Here is a 20,486-nt window from a genome sequence, read left to right on the forward strand (position 1 = left end):
CAAAAATAACTGGAGTGGTTTTCCATTTTCTTCTCCAGTTAATTTTACAGATGAGGAAACTAGACAAAATTGCTCAGCATCACAGAAATGTCTGAGGAAATGCCTGAGACCCGACACAGAACTCAGGAAGTTGAATCTTGCTGACTCCAGATCTAATGCTCTATCTACTGTGTCACCTAGCTCTCCTCCAATAACAAGAATAATTGAAGGTAAATTTTACTACTGAATAATTTATTTCAGTCATATAATAATGAACGATCAGGGATCCCAGCTTAGTCCTTACAGTATAAAGCCTGAAGCCCAAGGACCCTGCCCTCAGGACCTGGAACACTCCTTTAAGTGTCCTGGGGCCCACTGTCCTGTACCAGTATTTAATACTGAAACCAAAGGACAGCTACTGTACTCTCGCCCCAAATTTCATCACAATAAATGAGGTTTCAGATGCAAAAGTTTTATGCAAAGATATTCCTTCATCTTCTTTGTGGGTCATTAACATCACATCCCCCACTTAGAGAGCAATTGTTGCTAAATGGTACAACCAACAGAAAAGAAAATTTGTCTCTTTTGTCCCTAATAAGTCTCCCAATTATCCCATTTAATGGGATTGACAGAATAGCTATCAATGAAGCTTAATGAGCTGAGAATTCACTCAGACACTCAGATCCTTTTTTTTTTTATCACAATAGCCACAATCTTGTGCTATTCTTTCCCCACTAAGTATTTCTGCAATCTGTTTCTAATCTCTGACCATTAACTCCAGGGCACACATATATGATAAACTAGTAATCACAAAAAGAAGCTCAGAGTTACATTGAGTCCTCTCCAGCCATACCTAAACACTGAAGTGACTAACCTTTGATGTCCAAACGGAAGGTGACCTTCTGGCCCCCGGCCTCACAGGTGTACTCCCCAGAATCCTCCTTCCCCACCTGCTGCACCACCAACTGCCGTCTCTGGCCCTTGGCCTCCACATGAACCTTCTGGCTGGGGCTCAGCTTCTTCCCATCCTTGTACCAGGTCACTTCTGTCTGGGCCTGGGCCAGCTCACAGCTCAGGGTGGCGCTGGCCCCAGATATTACCTGTACTTCATTTTGCATGTTTTGTTCCTTGGTAAAAATCACCACAGACTCTGGGGAGGAAAAAAAAATATTGAAACACAAAGTAATTTCTCTTGCATTTGTCATAAGGAAGAAACAGTTCAGAAAAATCACAAAATCTAAAATTTGGGAGGAATCTCTGAGGTCATTAAATCCATAGCTTCTAAACTGTGGGCCACAACTTTTTATGAGGCTGTGTAGCTGAATGTTAGGGTCAAAAAATGATGGTTTATTATCAGTAAATGTTTGATTTGTATATCTATTTTAGATACCTATATACCCAGGGTCACGTCAACATTTGTTGGGCACAAAAGGGTTGTAACAATGAGGTAATTTGGGCCAATTCTAAGAGATTTGGGATGGACAGAAGCATCTATATCCAGAAAGACTAAGGAGACTGAATGTGAAAAGTCACAACATAGTATTTTCACATTTTTGTTGTTGTTTGTTTGCTTGCTTGTGGTTTTTTTTTGGGGGGGGGGGGGGAAGGAGTTGGTTTGTTTTTGTTTTTTGCTGAGGGTTAAATGACTTGCCCAGCTAGGAAGTGTTAAGTGTCTGAGGTCAAATTTGAACTCAGGTCCTCCTGACTTTAGGGCTGGTGCTCTATCCACTCCACCTAACTGCCCCTTTGCTTGGCTTTTTCCTTTCCCATTTTTACTCCTTTTGATCTGATTTTTCTGATGCAGCATGATAAATGTGGAAATATGTTTAGAAGAAAGAGACAGACGGACAGGCACACACACACACACACACACACACACACAGGCACAGACAGAGATACACAGATAGAGAAGAGAAACAAAGACAGAGAGACAGAGACAGAAAAATTGTTTAACCTATTGCTATCTAGGGAAGAGGAGAGGAGGGAGAAAAATTTGGAACACAAGGGTGAAAGTTGAAAACTAACTTTGCATGTATTTTGAAAATAAGAAGGTATTATTATTTTTTTAAAACAATAACAAAGGTATTAGAGTGGAAAAATGTAAGAAACTTGCTTTAGTCCCCTCCTTGAATAGAAATTCTCTGTAGATATGATCTCCAAAGTATGAAAAGGACAAAGCAGATAATTCAGTTAGAGTCAAAACATGAAATGTATTATAAGAAGTATAGAGATTAGAATGAGAAGACCTTATTTCAAATTCCAGCCCTGAAATATTAAATATCGCATCCCTGGTAAGTTATTTCTCTGGAGCCTCAGTTTCTTCATCTAAAAAAGGGGACAATAATTGATGTACCACCCATTGCTCAAAATTATTCAGTTAAGTATGTGAAATAAGATGCAATCAAATACTAAATTAGGTATTTGTGAAACAGCAAAGAACAAACTATATATTTGTGCCATAAAAAGGTAGGTTGTCATTAACAGATTCCTATTGTTGTCTGGAAAAGCATAGAAACCTGAAGGAAAGCAGTACGGAAAGTTCTCTCTTTCTCTGGGGGGGTTGAGGAGATGCACTGTGCTCTGGTTGCCTCGGTCTACATCTCTCTGCTGGGTCTCTGTCTGTGTAGATCTCTCACAGAAAACTCACATTCTCTTTCTCACACACACTCTCTCTCTCTGCTTCTCTCAAGTGTCTCTATGTCTCTGTCTTGTCTCAAGGGACTTTCTCTCCCCTTTTCTCTGTCTCTATCTCTGTCCCTGAGTGTCTCTGTCTCTTTGTTGTTGCTTCTCTCTGTGTCTCTTTCTGTGTCTCTGTCTCTGTGTCTCTGTCTGTCTATTCCTCTGTCTCTCTTTCCCCTCCCTCTTTAAAGGTATGGGGTTTATAAAAGCAGTTAGAAGGTGGTAGAGTAAACACTGCACCTGAAGCCAGGAAGACCTGAATACAAATCTTGTCTCAGATACTAGTTGTGGAAGCCTGGGCAAAACACAGCTCCTATTTGTCTGTTTCTGTAAAATGGGAATAATAATAGTACCTATCTCCCAGGGTTGCTATGAGGAGCAAATGAGATAATAATTGTAATGTGCTTAGCACAAAGTCTGGCATATAGTAAGTGCTAGATAAATGTTGGCCATGATTATGAATGTTTTTTCTCTTTCTGAGAGTTAACTCTATCTAGCTTAGAGAGTCTGGGGACTCTGAGAAAGATATCTTTATTGCTGCAGGAATGTTACTACAGTCAGCCTCCCTGCAATGTCTTGTGATAGAGAGAGCCATCTGTACCCAGAGAGAGAAACTGAGAGTGGATCACAATATAGTATTTTCACTTTTTTGTTGTTGTTTGCTTGCCTTTTGTTTTCTTTCTCATTTTTTTCCCTTTTTGATCTGATTTTTCTTGTGCAGCATGATAATTGTGGAAGTATATATAGAAGAATTGCACGTGTTTAACATATTGGATTACTTCCTGTCTAGGGAAGGGGGTGAGGAAGAGAGGAAAAAAGTTTGGAACACAAGATTTTGCAAGGGTGAATGTTGAAAATTATCTATGTATATGTTTTGAAAATGAAAAGCTTTAATAAAAAACCAAAATTTAATCTTCACTTCTCTCCCATATGTCCTAGCTCAGTGTAAATGTATATATAGTTAAATATGAGTCTCCCCCTTCTTAAACCTTAGCTTTCCCTGTTCATTTCCCTTCTGTACACATGCTTTCTTCACATGAATAATTGAGAGATCTCCCAAAGTGTACTCAGGCCTTTTGGGTTGAAGACCTCTGACACAAGGGCTATGGAAAATTTTCCTTATTTGAATGAACATTTGCAGATCTGCCTCGGAGCTAAAATTTCCTGAGTCATGCCATACTTTCCCCTCTAATACCTCACTATGGCATGGAGATAATCTTGGATTTAAAAAGATAGCTCTTGAAGGTCACAGACAAAGGCAGTTCTGTAAGGACAGAAAACCCTCACATAGTATAGAAAAAATACAAGATTTGTAACCATAAAGTCCATATTGCTGTGTGATACAGACATATTAAAAATCTCAGTTTTCTCTTTCCTCGTTTGTAGTATTTATACTGCCTACCTCACATGGTTGTCATGAGGAATTTGCAAACCTTGATGTACTATATAAAAGCAAATTATTATGATGGGCAAACTTAAAAAGTTTTAAACCACCTCATAGTAACTTCTAAGGACCAGCCAAATAAGATTCAGAAGGGTTCATCACCAGGAGACTGGTATAAAGTGATGAAACTGGGGGTGGGGTATCCCAATTTCTGAAGACCATCTCTTGAGATAAGGAGATAGAGTCTATGGTCTGGGTTAATGAAAGAAGTGGCCATATCATGGAAACCAGTCTTTCAGAAATTGGAGACAAGACTAGACCAGGTGGATTAAATGTCTCCAAGAAACATAAAAATTGTCCAGGAACTGACCTTTGACATCCAGACGGAAGGTGACCTTCTGGCCTCCGGCCTCACAGGTGTACTCCCCAGCATCTGCCTTTCCCGCCTGCTGTACCACCAGCTGCCGACTCCGGCCCTTGGCCTCCACGTGCACCTTCTGGCTGGGGCTCAGCTTCTTCCCATCCTTGTACCAGATCACCTCTGTCTGGGCCTGGGCCAGCTCACAGCTCAGGGTGGCGCTGCCACCGGCCACAGCCTCCACCTTGCTCTGTGTCTTCTGCTCCTTGGCAAACACCACTGGAGGCTCTGGGAGGAGAGGAACATGAAGCCTCAGAATATAACATTATACCTAGGAGGAAAAAACCTTCCCTCTGGTCCCCTCTCCCTGAGCAGAACAAAGGCAGTACTAGACTCCCCAAACATGGGCATCCCTTATTCTCGGTATCCTCACTATACAGTCTGGATATGGCAAAGTATTGGTTGTTTTTATGGAGAATGAGATCTCAAAGCTAAGGAATCATAATAATTATGATTTGTTTTCCATTCAAACATTTGAGCATCTCTCTGTGCTGTGGAGAAGGTTCTGAGTTCTCCAAGGCTCTGCCAGGGGGGCAATAACCCTGGAATACCTGATTGAGTCAGAAGTATAGACTATCACAGTGTCCATAACCCAACAACTAACCTAAGTAAATGAGAAGAAATTCATCAGCAGAGGATAAAGGATCTATACGCAGAGAAGAACTCTGATATTATTGAAGACATGTGAATAATAAGTAATCTTAATAATTCATCAACACACCACTCTACTGATTATATTTACTTTGTCTCATTTAAGCATCCCACTGAACCTGTGAGACAGGTGCTATTATTATGCACATTTTAGAGATGAGGAAACCAAATCTAATTTACCCAGGATCATATAACTTATGTCTATTTGAAGCCAAGATTTTAACTCATATCTACAGCTACAAGGTGAACTGATTACGTGGGGAGAATACATGGAAGAGATAGATAGGTACTGATATACTGACAGGGGTACACGGCAATTTTTATTAAGAGAATTAAAATCTCAGAAATACAAATCAGAAGGTGTTATTAATAAAAATTAAACTTTAAAATGTGAGTGGATACATTTCATATAGCCCTGTACACTAGTAACTGGAATAACCAGGAGAAGGACTCCAGTGCATTGAGTGGACTCTTTTATGGAGAGTTTATGGAAGGACATTAGGCATCATACAGAACTAGAAAAAGTGAGAACCTGTAGCCATTAAAGGTCTTAAAAATACATCAAACAATGACATCTACTGGTGAAATGTGAGAAGAAAGAATTTCACTATGGTTGCCAAGGTTACCTAGAAGCCTCAAGTAAGATGCTGTCCAGTTTTGCTTGAAAAAATGAGATTTAAGTGCCTTTTTTCTGGTGAAATAACCAGGATGTATCAAAGGTCACACTTATTTATACAATGAATTCTTTATAAAGTGCTTTCCTGACAATTACCCTATGTAAGGATGAAAATCTCAGAGATTCACCTAAGACACATAATAATAAGTATAGAACGGACGGAGGTGCTAATAAGTATAGAACTCAGACTAAACACAAGTATTCCCTAACTTCAGCTCTATTTCATCAGGTCCATAAATTTAGAGTTGGAACAGACTTAAAAAATTAAATTCTTTCCCCTCCTTTTCCCCTCCTTATCTAGTTCCTAGATAAAGGAACTAAGGATTATAGAGGCTAGATAACTTTCTACCTTTCCATTCTTCCTATGCCTTACTACCTCTACATACTCCATGATCCAGGGACACTGGTGTCCTTGCTGCTCCTTACACAAGACACTTCTGACTTTGGTTTTTTCTCTTGCTATCCCCCATGTTTGAAATTCTCTCCCTAGCTATAGTAAGTAATAATTATTATTTGCTTTCCATTCAAATGTTCGAGCATCTCTCTGTGCTGTGGAGAAGATTCTGGGTTTTCCAAGGCTCTGCCAGGGGGACTTTTTCCCCAGGCTTCCTTCAAATCCCACCTTTTTCAAAACCCCCTGCCCAAACTTCTTTATAAAATGCTAGTGTCTTCCTTCTGTTGATGAGTTCCAATTTATCCTGTCTATATCCTATTTGTTATTTGTATGTTTTCTCCCCCTCCCTCTGAGGGGGGGATATCTCTGAGATCAGAGATCTTTGTTTGGCCTTTCCCCACTGGTAAAAATCAGTTTTTTAATGCAGTTCCTGACACATAATAAAAGCTTAGTAAATATGTTTTGATTTAATTTGCCCAGGTTTATACAATTATTAAATACCAGAGGCACAATCTGAACCCAGATCCTCCAAGTTGGAAACTCTGTCCAGCATGTCCTGCTAGCATTCTCTCCATTAGAAAGACCATAATAGGTCTTTCTATCTCCATCATATGTGATGGCAAAGATTAGGGAAATCTTGGATATTTGTGTTGGATTGGAGATTATGTTGGAATAGTCTTGAGTATCCACATACTACTAGGTACAGTCCAGAAAATCATATATAACCCTTCCCTGCACAACCAAAGTTACAAAGACTTTTAAGTAGCAAGATAAGAAGAAGACACATACATGTTGTGTTTAAAGTCAAGCAAGTTTGAAAGATGGAAAGTCTTCTGAGCAAAACAAGAATCAAGCACATAATACCAGTAGTTGGATGATGAACGTTCTAGCTCCTGACAGAGAAGGGATGGACTCAAGGTGCAGAATGAGACAACTTTTTGGACATAGCCAATGCAGAAATTTGTTTTACTTGATTATACCTATTTGTTATAAAGATTTTGTTACTCTTTTTTCCAGTATGGATCAGGATAGAGTGGAAGGGGGAAGGAGAGAAAATAGATTTTTGTTGATTAAAAAAATGAGTGTAAAAAATCCAAGCTAAAGAGCAAAAACCTTTTTAAAAATTAAAGAATACATGTCAGAGGGAGAGAGGGAAACACTAAGGGCCAGGCAGGACTTGAGAGACAGGTTTATGGAACTTAGAACTAATGGCACTTAGAACCAAAAGGGAATTAGAATGCTTCATGAACCCCTAAAGAAGCTGACCTTTAACATCCAAGTGGAAGGTGACCTTCTGGCCCCCGGCCTCACAGGTGTACTCCCCAGCATCTGCCTTCCCCGCCTGCTGCACCACCAGCTGCCGACTCCGGCCCTTGGCCTCCACGTGCACCTTCTGGCTGGGGCTCAGCTTTTTCCCATCCTTGTACCAGGTCACCTCCGTCTGGGCCTGGGCCAGCTCACAGCTTAGGGTGGCGCTGCTACCAGCCACAGCTTCTACCTTACTCTGAGTCCGCTGCTCCTTGGCAAACACGATTGGGGGCTCTGGGAGAGAAATAAATATACAGCAGATCAAAAAACTAATTAATTTTCTAGAAATTGGAAGCTTGAATAAAAGTCATCCTATTAGATAATGGAACTATGAAATATGAAATTATAGTTGAGCCTGACAAGCTGTTGGCAATAAGTGGACAAAAGAAGGACAGTGGAATTCTAGGAAATTCTGGAGTCAACAAGTATTAGAGTAGCTATAATTTGGAAGAGTCCACTCTATATATAGGATTGTAGGTTAGAGATATAAGATACTTAAATCTCACTTTGTCCATCTTAGTCTTTTTGGCCCCAGAGGACAGAACTAAGAGCAATGGGCAGAGGTTTCAGGGAGGTAGATTTAGATGTTGGGAAATATTCCCAAAGCTATCCAAATGTGAAATAGGTTGCTTTTGAAAGGTAGTGGATTCCTCTTCATTGGTGATCTTTAAAAAAAAAAAAGTCTATATCCTCATTAGGCAAATTGATAAAGGGATTCATTTTAGCTGACTGCTGAGGTCTCTTCTAGTTCTGTATACTATAATCCTATCATTCTCTCATACTTAACTATATAGACTGTCCCAAAAGTCTTAGGCAATTTTATGCTATTGAAACCCAAAAGTCTTAGGCAATTTTCAGCTATTAAAGCTAATTTATTATTTATTATTAGAGCACTAAGACTTTTGGGACATTCTATATATGGGGAACTCCATTATTCATACTCACTGAAGGAAAGCGATGTTACTTTGCCTTCCAAAGCTCACTTGAATACAGTGTTGGAATGTGAGCTGTGAATTAACGATTTCTCTGTCCTTTAGACTCCAAGTATCAATGCAAACAGTAATCTGCAGGCCAAGTAGGGTGTGGCTAACCAAAAGCTGTGACTCACCTGAGATATTTAGCAATTAAAAAAAACTCAATTTATTAAATAATATAAGTGGACCTAGTCACCTGCAATTTCTGGCTATGTGGCCAAATTCTGATCAATATCTAGTTTTCCCCTGACTATGTAAAAGAAAAAATATACATGGGATTGTTGAGGATGAATATCAGTGATAGAAACCTGGCATCAGAACTGAAATTGTACTATAGCTGAACATCCTACACATTCCTCAAGAATACTCACACACTTTAACAATAATCAATCGTGAAAGACTTAGCTGCTCTTATTAATTCAATGATTCATGACAATTCCAAAGATTTCAAGAAAAATGCTTTCTACCTCCAAAGAGAGAACTGAGGATCCCTGAGTGCAGACTGAAACATATTCCTTTTTAACTTTTCTTGCTTTCCCCCCCCCCAACATGACTAATGAGGAAATATGCTTTGCATGATTTCACATGTATATGGATATAGTATTTCATGCCTTCCCAATAGGTAGGGGAGGAGTGGAATGAAGGGAATTTGGAACTGAAAATAAAATACTAAAAGAATAAATAGCCAAAAAAAATACTTCTATGTTTTAAATACCAGCATTTTCACTGCCCACCTAGTATCAATATGACTTTAAGTTCTTCCTGGATCTCAGTTTTCCCTATTTAAAATGTAAGAACCAGATTAGATGATACATATGAGCTCTTCTACCTGGGATCTTATCTTGTGATTCTGTGACTCAGTCAGAATTGATCAGTGTATTTACCAATAGATTCAGAATGGCACTTCTGTAAGAAAGATGCTGAATGAAGCTTCACTAGATTGTAAGTTCTTTGAGGGCAGGGACCATCTTTTGCCTCTTTTTATATCCTGAGCACTTAGCATAGTGCCTGTCATACAGTAGGTATTTAATAAATGCTTATTGATTGATGAAGAAAATTGATAAAACTGCTTCTACATTATTTCTTTTAAAAATCTACATTTTAGACAGGAAAAAATAATGATGATTGTTGGAGGGGATGTGGGAAAACTGGGACATTGATTCATTGTTGGTGGAGTTGTGAACGAATCCAACCATTTTGGAGAGTAGTTTGGAACTATGCTCAAAAAGTTATCAAACTGTGCATACCCTTTGATCCAGCAGTGTTACTACTGGGATTATATCCCAAAGAGATTATAAAGAAGGGAAAGGGACCTGTATGTGCACGAATGTTTGTGGCAGCCCTTTTTGTAGTGGCTAGAAACTGGAAACTGAATGGATGTCCATCAGTTGGAGAATGGCTGAATAAATTGTGGTATATGAAAATTATGGAATATTACTGTTCTGTAAGAAATGACCAACAGGATGATTTCAGAAAGGCCTGGAGAGACTTACACGAACTGATGCTAAGTGAAATGAGCAGGACCAGGAGATCATTATATACTTCAACAACAATACTAGATGATGACCAGTCCTGATGGATCAGGCCATCCTCAGCAACGAGATCAACCAAATCATTTCTAATGGAGCAGTAATGAACTGAACTAGCTATACCCAGAAAAAGAACTCTGGGAGATGACTAAAAACCATTACATTGAATTCCCAGTCCCTATATTTATGCACACCTGCATCTTTGATTTCCTTCACAAGCTAATTGTACAAAAATTCAGAGTCTGATTCTTTTTGTACAGCAAAATAATGTTTTGGTCATGTATACTTATTGTGTATCTAAGTTATATTTTAATATATTTAACATCTACTGGTCATCCTGCCATCTAGGGGAGGGGGGGGGGGGGTAAGAGGTGAAAAATTGGAACAAGAGGTTTGGCAATTGTTAATGCTGTAAAGTTACCCATGTATATATCCTGTAAATTAAAGGCTATTAAAAAAAAAATCTACATTTTAAAAGGGCTATAAAATCATGTTAGGCTTGACTTAACATTACCACTACTAGGCATGAATCCCCAAAGATATTTTTTTAAAAAGAAAAGAACCTACATGTACAAAAATATTTATAGCAGCTCTTTTCTCGGGGCAAAAAATCAGAAACTGAAAGGATGTTCATCAATTGGGGAATGGATGAATAAACTGTGGTATATGGTTCTATTATTGTTATTCTATGGGAAAGGTGAGCAGGATGCTCTCAGAAAAACCTGGAAAGTTATCCATGAACTCAAGAAATGTGAAATGTACTAAGAACAACATAATAACAAGATCTGGCATGATCATCTGTGAATGACTTTGCTATTCTCAGCAATACAATGATCCACAACTACTCTCTGAAAGACTTATTATGAAAAATCCTATCCACACCCAATGAAAGAACTGATGGTGTCTTAATATAGATTGAAGCATCCTTTCTCTATTTATTTTTACTTTATTTTTTCTTGAGAGTTTTTTTTAGGAGGAGGAAATCTATGTTTTCTTTCACGATATGACTTTTAAGGAAATGTTTTGTATAATTTTACTTGTACTTTCTTAATGGTAGCTGGGGTGGGAAGAAGGGAGAGAATTTAGAACTCAAAGTTTTAAAAACAAATGTATAAAATTTGTTTTAAATGTAACTGGGGAAAATATTGAATAAAATTCATTTAAAATCCTGTATTTTTGTAATAGCTTGATAGGTGTTATGTCCAGAGTTGATTTTCTGATTAGTTGTCCCTTTACTGAAAAGTAGCAACAATTGTTTTTAATCCTAGAAAACTGCTTAAGAAGGGAGAGAAGAAGCAAACAAGATGACCTATTTCTATCTTATTAAAGTTAATTTTTTGTTGTTTTGACATACTTTATTTCATTGGTGTAGAGAACTTCCAAGGGAAAACTTCCTCTATCAAGACAGAAGCTATTCTGCACGTGACAATCTCAGAGAGCTCTCTGGAGTACTGAAATTAATAGACTTGCCTGAAATCACATTGTCAGAATGTGTCAAGGGTAGAACCTGAACCCAGGTCTTTCTGCTCTCTATCCATTTACCTCAATATCTCAGTGCCTCAGGCATTACAACATGCTACAATAACAAAGTTTTGAGTTTATTTTAACAGTTTCATGAAAAGAAGCCTAGCTTGGTGGAAAGGGCATGGGATTTGGAGTGAGAGATTCAAATCCTTCCTTAGTATTTGGTAGCATTGGTCATGTCATCTAAGTCTCTGGGTCTTGATCACCTCACAAGTTGCAAAATAAGGAGCACAGCTAGAGGGCATAGCAGATAAAGTGCCAGGTTTCAAATCCAGTTCCAGACACTTACTAACTATGTGATCCTGAGCAAGTCACTTAATCTTGTTTGCCTCAGTTTTCACACCTGTAAAAATAAGCTGGAGAAGGAAATGGCAAACCACTCCAGTGTCTTTGAAATAAAACCCCAAATGGACGTACAAAGAATTGAACACCATGAACGACAACAAGCAAAATGAGGGGACTGGACTAGATCAGCCATGCTATATATATATATATATATATATATATATATATATATATATATATATACAGAATTTTTTAAAAATCCTTTTTTGTAAATACTGGTTTTGTTGGTGGTTACTAAAGTTAGAACAATTTGAAAAAGAAAAAAATCCTAGATGCTCCTGCCTAATATTCACATTAGGATTTAGGTGATTTGGTCCAACTTTCTGGATTTAAAGAAAAGGAAAGTGAAATTCAGAGAAATCAATCAATTTGTTCAGATTGTAAAAAACAAACCTGGGTTTTTCCTAGTTTTTCCAAAGCACTAAATTGCCTCACAACTCCAGAGTTTCCAGACTATTTGGTAGCACAAGCATACACATCTATCTATATATACTTAAATCACAAGGAATTGTGATTCCCCAGATTCAAAGAAACTGACCTTTGACATCCAAATGGAAGGTGACCTTCTGGCCCCCGGCCTCACAGGTGTACTCCCCAGCATCTGCCTTCCCCGCCTGCTGCACCACCAGCTGCCGACTCCGGCCCTTGGCCTCCACGTGCACCTTCTGGCTGGGGCTCAGCTTCTTCCCATCCTTGTACCAGGTCACCTCTGTCTGAGCCTGGGCCAGCTCACAGCTCAGGGTGGCGCTGCCACCGGCCATGGCCTCTACCTTGTTCTGAGTCTTCTGCTCTTTGGCAAACACCACAGGGGGTTCTAGGAGGAGAGGTACCCCATACACAGAGTTAGAGACAACAGCTTAGAGACAGGCTACTTCCCTCTCCATCAGTAAAACTGATTTGAGATAATGAAAAACTGAGTCCTCTTTTTTATTCCTCCCACCGAGGAGATCCTTGCTTCTATAATCTCTTATGCCTGTAAAACCATTCCTTTGCATAGTTCTTGCTTTACCTTGTTTTATAATTTTTGGAGGACAGAGTTCTAGAGAAGAAAGTTTCTTCTCATTCAGAAAGACTGTGGGAGTAGGAGGAGATCTGAATCTCACAGAGCCTCAGTTTCCTCATCTATTAAGTGGGGATGATCATACTTGCAATTCCATACCTAATAGGGTGAGTGTCAAGATCAAATGAGATAACCTATATAGAATATTCTGGAAGCCTAAAAGTGTTAGATCGATCAGTGTATCACTCAAGAAGAATTTATTTACAGAATTGTCTCTCTCCTCAAGGAGCTAACATTCTAATAGAGAGAAAGGAGAAGAAGGAGGACAATAAATCACAGTTATAACATATCAGATAAGTAGAGGAAATAGAGGTGAGGATTAGGGTGGGGAGGTAAGACCCTAGTAGTTGGGAGGACCAGGAAATGCCTCTTAAAAGGTGGCACTTGAGTTGCATCTTAAAAGAGGCAAAAAAAAAAAAAAAAAAAAAAACTCTAATAGTTAGAGGTTGGGAGAGAAAGCATTCCAGATATGAGGAACAGAAGGTTCAAAGGCTTGGCGATGAGAGATGAAATTTTGTGTTTGAGGAACAGCAAGTAGACCAAGGTGATTGGACCATGGAGAGAGTGTGTTTTTGGACAGGTAGGAAGGCAGGTAGCTTTTATATGGAAGCAATAGGAAGTCACTGGAATTTAGTGGTCTGTGCTTGAAAAATTAATTTTGGCAGCTAGCTGGAGGATGTGGAAAGAGATTTAAGGCTCAGGCCACTATAAGAAAAGGCCATAATGGTCTAGAATGAGCTCACTCAAGCTACCCTCCTTTTCCAGGCTTTTCTCACACTACCCAAATGTCCCCTGGGCTCCTGGCTTTTGCATCTACCTGGAAGGTTAAGTTCTTACCTATCCTTTTTTAAAAAAAAAAATTGTTTTATTAAAGCCTTTTATTTACAAAACCTATGCATGGATAATTTTTCCACACTGACCCTTGCAAAGCCTTCTATTCCAAATTATCCCCTGCTTCTCCCCACCCCACCCCCTTATGGCGCTTACCTATTCTTTAGAGCCCCTCCCAGATGCCCATTCCTCTAAGAAGCCTCTGTTGATCTTCTCACTTGTGAACCCTCCTTCACTGTACCTCATGTGTAAGATTCAAATTTGATCATATGTGTTGAGAGCTGGGCAAACCCTTTTTAAGAGGCATGGTCCCACTTCTCTAGTATACATGGATGAGAAGGCTTAAATGCCCTAGAGACTGCTGGGCATCAGTGCCCCTTTCTATGGCATAATTAGAGTTAAGCTTCTTGGGACCTTGCTCTTGTTGCCTCATTGCTTATTAGGCAGTTCAGAAAAGAGGTAAGAAGGAAATAAGCATTTATTAATATTGCCTCATTTGGTCCTCACTACAACCCTAGAAGATGGGTAATACTATTATCCTCATTTTACTGCTGAGAAAAAATGAGCAGTTATATAACTTGTCCAAGGTCTCGTAGGTCATAAGTGTTGAGACCAGATTTGATCATATCTTACGGATTTCAGATCCAGTTTTCTACCCTCAATCCGTGTCACCTAATTACTTTTAAGAGCACAGAAGGAATCGATTTGCTAGGGCCTCTAAGGCCAAGTATTCTTGGCACTCTATCATGCTGCCATCTTCTCATGGATTCAGAGGGATGGAGATGTAAGGAAAGGAAGGGGATGAGGGAAGAAGGAGATGATCCCTAGTGCCCAGGATATGGCACAGAAATAATGGTATCATGAAGCATTTGCTGCCCTTTCCAGGCCTAGAAGTGACACCCTGCTTTTCATCCCAAAAGACAATGTCCACTGCCCAGGAACTGACCTTTGACATCCAAGTGGAAGGTGACCTTCTGGCCCTCGGCCTCACAGGTGTACTCCCCAGCATCTGCCTTCCCCGCCTGCTGCACCACCAGCTGCGGACTCCGGCCCTTGGCCTCCACGTGCACCTTCTGGCTGGGGCTCAGCTTCTTCCCATCCTTGTACCAGGTCACCTCTGTCTGGGCCTGGGCCAGCTCGCAGCTCAGGGTGGCGCTGCCGCCAGCCACGGCCTCCACCTTGTTCTGTGTCTTCTGCTCTTTGGCAAACACCACTGGGGGCTCTGGGCAAATGACAAACACAGGGTCAAAGACACTCTATGAGGGCACTGAGTCACCTAAAACTAAATTGTGGAGGTGAATAATTTTTAAGTCAGACTATACCAATATTAGAAACGGGCACCTGCTGTTTAAGGGCAAGACCACAGCCCCGGTCTATTAGATGCTCTAAATATGTATTCAGAAATATGAAAAAGGGACCCCTGGAGGTAGGGAAATTTCCCAGCAGCCAATGGGAATGCCACAAGGAAACCTTTCAGAATCAGAACAGTTCTAAAAATGTTGTAGAGGAGAAGTGTGATCCCCTGAAGTATGGAGGAGGGGAGGCTGAGAGTTTGAGAGGCTGAGAGTCAGATGTACTGACTGACCTTCACCTTATCTGTTGGGCATTTTCTCTAGGTTTGTTGAAAAATGAGATCAGCTTCATCACACAGATGTGTGAGAGGTTCCTCTTCTCCCTTCCTCCTCATCTCACATAATTTATTATCTCTTCCTTCACCCCATCTCACATAAAGAGATAGTCCTCCTTGCTAAAGCTTGCCCTCTGCATTCACAAGTGATACTTTCTATCTGTGTGCTCCAGCACACTGTCCCTGCCATCATTCTCACTTTCTCTCGTATCTTCAAACCCTCCCTGTCCACAAAGTACTTTAGATAGTTCTTCACTTTAGCAATCCTCATCTGATCCATCCATCCTTCCTAGACATCATCCCATATCTCTCCTCCCTTCTGTGGCTAAACTCCATGAGAAGGCCATCTTTAACTGATGTCTCTGCTTCCTTTCCTCTTCTTACTCCTTCTTAGCTCTCTATAGTTATTCAAATAAATTCATTTTATCAGTGATTCATTTCACAATTCAACTGAAACTGTTCTCTCCAAAGTTTCCAATGGTCTAATTGTCTAATCCCCAGCTTCTTAAGTTGAGTTGTAACCCCATATATGTTCTTGTCACTGAATGTGGGGGTGCAAAACTATGGTTTTTATCAGTAAATGTGTGAGTTGTATACTTATTTTATATATCTATATATTCAAGATCACATAAAAATTTCTCAGGGGAAAAAGAGCTGGGAAATGGGGAAAGTTGAAGAAGTCCTGGGCTAATCTAATGAACTTTTACTTCTTGTAGACTTTGACATTATTAATCATTCCCTTTTTCTCTTACCTAACTATTCTTTGTCAGTCCCCTTTGTTGAATTAGTTCATGCCATTAGGGATAAGTCCCTGCAAGGCTCTATCCTGAATCTTTTTCTCTTCTCCCTCTATACTATTTCCGATGGTGATCTCATCAGCTCCCATGGATTCAATTGTCATCTCTGATGCTGATGATTCTCAGATCCACATATCCAACCCTGAACTATCTACTAACTTCCAACCTTGTATGTCCAACTATCTAGTAGACATCTCAAACTAGCTGTCTCATAGTCATTTTAAACTTAACATGTGGGGAGTAGAGAGGTGAAGTCAAAATGAAGTGAGAGTCAGCATTTTTATCCGCTTCACCCAACATATCTCTTCTATAAAAACTTTAAAAATGCACAGATCAAATTCTGATGGGCAAACCAAGAAAAAAAGTCAGTGAATCAGTGGAGGCCTGTGGATAATAGGGTAGAAGTTGACCAGGAGCAAAGCATGATGGTAGTAGAAGCAGCAGCAGTAGCAATGGGTGGATCAGAAGCATTACTAGCCTAGGGACACAAAGGTAACAGAGAGTACTATGGCAGGAAGCACTGGGCAGAAAGGGATCTCTGAACTATGGCTGGCTCAGAGCATGTATAGATACCATCTGGCAGTTCTATCACCCATTACCCAGTCCTAGGTCACAGATCCAATATAGAAACAGTAACCATGATTAAGCACACATCGTGTCTCCTGGACACAAAATAAATTTAGTTGTGGGGTTCTGAACCCAGAAATAGAATAGAGATTCAGTTCTAGCCTTTAGTCCAGCACATAAGCCTGAAGTGGAAAAAAAATAAGACAGGTGACAAAGACCAAAGGGAATCTAGTAGTTCAGTGACACTGAACTTGTAGAACCTCATAGTGGACTCTCACTGTTTGTGTGCAGCAATGATCTATTAAAACTCAACCACACAGAAGCCAACATACCCAAACCTGGGTGAGAAACTTGCAGAGCACAAGCCAGAAGGGATAGTGAAGAGATCTCTTCCTGTATTATATTACTTTGGAAGCATTAAAAACTTGCAGGCTCCCCAAAAGAGCTGAGAAAAAGCAGAAACTCAGGCCAGACATTTCCTCTCCACTCCTGGCCCGCCCCACCAGAAGAAGTGAGCAGAGCTCAACACTTAATAAAAAGTCATGAAGCAGGTTAGAAAACAAGTTTTAAAAAAGGAAGGTAATCATAAAAAGTTACAAGATGACAGGGAAGCTAAAGACCTAAACATAGAAGACAATTACTTGAAAACATTCACAAGCAAACTCTCAAAGAAAAAAATGCAGATTGGACACAAACGCAACAAGAATTCCTTGAAGAGTCAAAGATTTTTTAATAGCAAAAAAAAGTTTTTAGAAAACAAAAAAGAACAGTAGAGGAAAAATTTCAAAAAGAAATTAAAACTGTCCAATACACTTATAAAAAGAGAATGGAACAGCTTGGGAAAAGAGGTGCAAAACAATAGAAAAATTAGAATTGTTCAAATGGAGGCTGATGACTCTATGAGACATAAAGAAATAGTTGAACAAAGTCAAAAAGTGAAAAATAGAAGAAAACGTGAAATATCTGATAAGAAAAACAACTGATGTGGAAAACAGACCAAGAAAAGATAATTTAAGAATCACTGAAAACCATAAACAACAATAATAAAAGAGCTTGGACATCATATCTCCAGAAACTATAAAACAAAACTGCCCAGATATCTTAGAACCAGAGGGCAAAGCAAAAATGGAAAGAATCCACTCATCATCTACTTAAAAAAAAACCCAAAATGAAAACTCCCAGTAATATTGTGGCCAAAACCCAAAGCTCCCAGATCAAGGAAAACATATTGCAAGTAATCAGAAAGAAAGGATTCTTAAATACCATGGAGTCATAGTGAGGATCACATAAGATTTAACAATAATCATTATAAAAGAACTTAGCTGAATTCATTATTATTCACCTTCCCCCTTTCCCCACAAAAAATGCTCTCCTTTCTTCCAAATATTTCTATTACTATGGATACAATTCTCCCAGTCACCCACACTCACAACCTGGGTATCATCCTCAATACCTCACTATCTCTCCCTCCCATGTCCAAGTTGTTGCCAATGCCTGCCAATTTCCCATTTGCAGCATCTTTCACATATGCTCCCTTCTCTCCTATACTACCTACCTTGAAAATCGACCCTTGTTCCTCACATCTGCATTATTGCAGTAGTCTTTTAGCTGATCTTTCCGCCTCACGTCTTTTCTCAAGCCAGTCTATCTTCTATTCAGCAGTGAAAATGATCTTTTAAAGAAGAGATCTATGTCCTCTCCCACACCTTATTCAATAAGCATTAAAACATCAGAACTGTCCAGGGACTGACCTTTGATGTCCAGGCGGAAAGTGACCTTCTGACCCCCGGCCTCACAGGTGTACTCCCCAGCATCAGCTTTCCCCGCTTGTTGTACTACTAGCTGCCGGTTCAGGCCCTTGGCCTCCACATGCACCTTCTGGCTGGAGCTTAGTTTCTTCCCATCCTTGTACCAGATCACTTCTGTCTGGGCCTGGGCCACCTCACAGCTCAGAGTGGCGCTGCTACCAGCCACAGCCTCCACCTTGCTCTGAGTCTGCTGCTCCTTAGCAAATACCATTGGGGGCTCTAAAAGAAAAAGATAAGGTCTGAGAATCCAAATGAACTATCAGATTGCTTATGTCTAGATCTGTAGCACTGGTTGGAACAAAGGCAACTTTGGGTTCTAAAGGAAAACACTCAGTCATTAAGTAGCTTGGTGCTAGGGATAAATAAAACATATTTCTTTCTCTCAAAAAGCTATCTAATTAGGGAGAGAATGGCAGGGAGAGGAAGACACAGGAATAATTGATAGAAAAACATGAGCAAAGTATAAAGAAAAGGCTTGTAGGAAGTGTTAGGGGAGATTTCCAGACGGAGAGATCCTCCCCTGAGGAGAGGATCAGGGAAAATGGTACCTGAACTGGGCTTTAACAGATGGGGCAGGGAGGTGTTCATTCTAGGCAAGGGAGGTGGAATAAACAAAGAAATGGATGGAGACAGGAGAAAGAGCCATTTCAGTGGCAAGAATAGAATAAATAAAGAAGAATAGCATGAGATAAGTATGAAAATGTATACATCACTCATTGTCAGGATATTCTAAATAAGTTTTGTTTTGTTTTTTAATGGAGTGAATAATACATGACATTAACAAAAACAAATTACTTAGTTATAAAACTTTGGGTCGCAGACTTCAGGTACAAAAAGGATTACTGTGCCCTAAATCTATTGTTGCAAATAGCTCTAGAAAGCAGAGCTTCAAAACCATCTACTGACAATAACCAGTACCATTCTCTGCCCCAGATTAGACATATTTCCAACATTTCAGGGGCAGAGGACTGGGGCCCTGTAACCTTCCTGATTTTAGATACTAAGCTTCTAATAGTGAAGAATATAGCCTATGCTTGCATTAGTTCTGTAGGCTTCCCTGTCATATTGCTGACCCATACTGAATTGTCAGTTTCCTAAAATACCCAAGTCTTTTCACTAAATTATGCTAAAGCTCCCTATGCTGTACTTGTTCAGAATATACTTTCAAGGTTCATCTGCATTATTAATTCTTTCCTTTTACTAAATTATGCCAAGGCTTCCTATGTTGAATTTGTTCAGAATACAAAGGTTCATCCTTAATACTTTTTTCTCGCCTTCTTAAGTCAACAAAACAATAAATCAAGCCTTGATTTGCAACACTTGCCTACTTCCAATGAGTAAATTTTTAGAGGCAGCTAGGTGGCTCATTGAATAGAATGCCAGGCTTGGAGGCAGGAAGACCTGAGTTCATATTTGACCTCAAATACTTACACAGCTATGTGACCCCAGGCAAGTTTCCTCATCTGTAAAATGAGCTAGAGAAGGAAATGGCCAACCACTCTTAATGTCTTTAGCAAGAAAATCCTAAATGGAGTCATGAAGAGTCAAACACAACTATAGAACAACAACAACATGTAAATACTCATAATGAAAATTTAACAATCAGATTTCATGAGTTTGAAGTTGCTCTAGAAAATCCTGGTCACCGGTACCTCAATGACAAGCTAGAGGACAACCAGAATAGTTGAATCATGAAGAATTCTAAAAATATTAAGTTCCAAAAAAATCCCTTAAGGAAAATATGAATTCATGATAAGAGATATGGAATTCAATAGGCAAAATTCTAATGATTAGCATGTCTGTAAGCTGGTAATTAGCTTAACCTCTTTTTTCCTAAACAAAAGTTTTCAGTCTATTTTGTTGGAACATATTTCCAGTCTTATAATGAAATTCAATAGAAAAATCAGATTTCCTCTATAAAAATTCTCCAATTTT

At 39.4% G+C, this 20,486-nt stretch overlaps 1 protein-coding gene across 12 annotated transcripts in view; it reads right to left on the bottom strand.

Annotated features, from left to right (window-relative positions):
- OBSCN (obscurin, cytoskeletal calmodulin and titin-interacting RhoGEF) overlaps positions 1 to 20,486 on the bottom strand; it is a 324,327-nt gene that overhangs the window by 241,403 nt on the left and 62,438 nt on the right. For 11 of the 12 annotated variants that reach the window (XM_031960208.1, XM_031960173.1, XM_031960202.1 and 8 more), the window contains exons 16-21: positions 18,495 to 18,770; positions 14,699 to 14,974; positions 12,400 to 12,675; positions 7,448 to 7,723; positions 4,413 to 4,688; positions 854 to 1,129 (exon numbers count right to left, since the gene is read on the bottom strand). In XM_031960208.1, the coding sequence (XP_031816068.1) occupies positions 854 to 1,129; positions 4,413 to 4,688; positions 7,448 to 7,723; positions 12,400 to 12,675; positions 14,699 to 14,974; positions 18,495 to 18,770 (1,656 nt within the window). The remainder of the gene's footprint in view (positions 1 to 853; positions 1,130 to 4,412; positions 4,689 to 7,447; positions 7,724 to 12,399; positions 12,676 to 14,698; positions 14,975 to 18,494; positions 18,771 to 20,486) is intronic. The other variant, XM_031960192.1, reaches the window with a different exon arrangement.

This window comes from Sarcophilus harrisii, chromosome 1 (genome assembly GCF_902635505.1).
Source record: "Sarcophilus harrisii chromosome 1, mSarHar1.11, whole genome shotgun sequence".
Taxonomy (NCBI): Eukaryota; Metazoa; Chordata; class Mammalia; order Dasyuromorphia; family Dasyuridae; genus Sarcophilus; species Sarcophilus harrisii.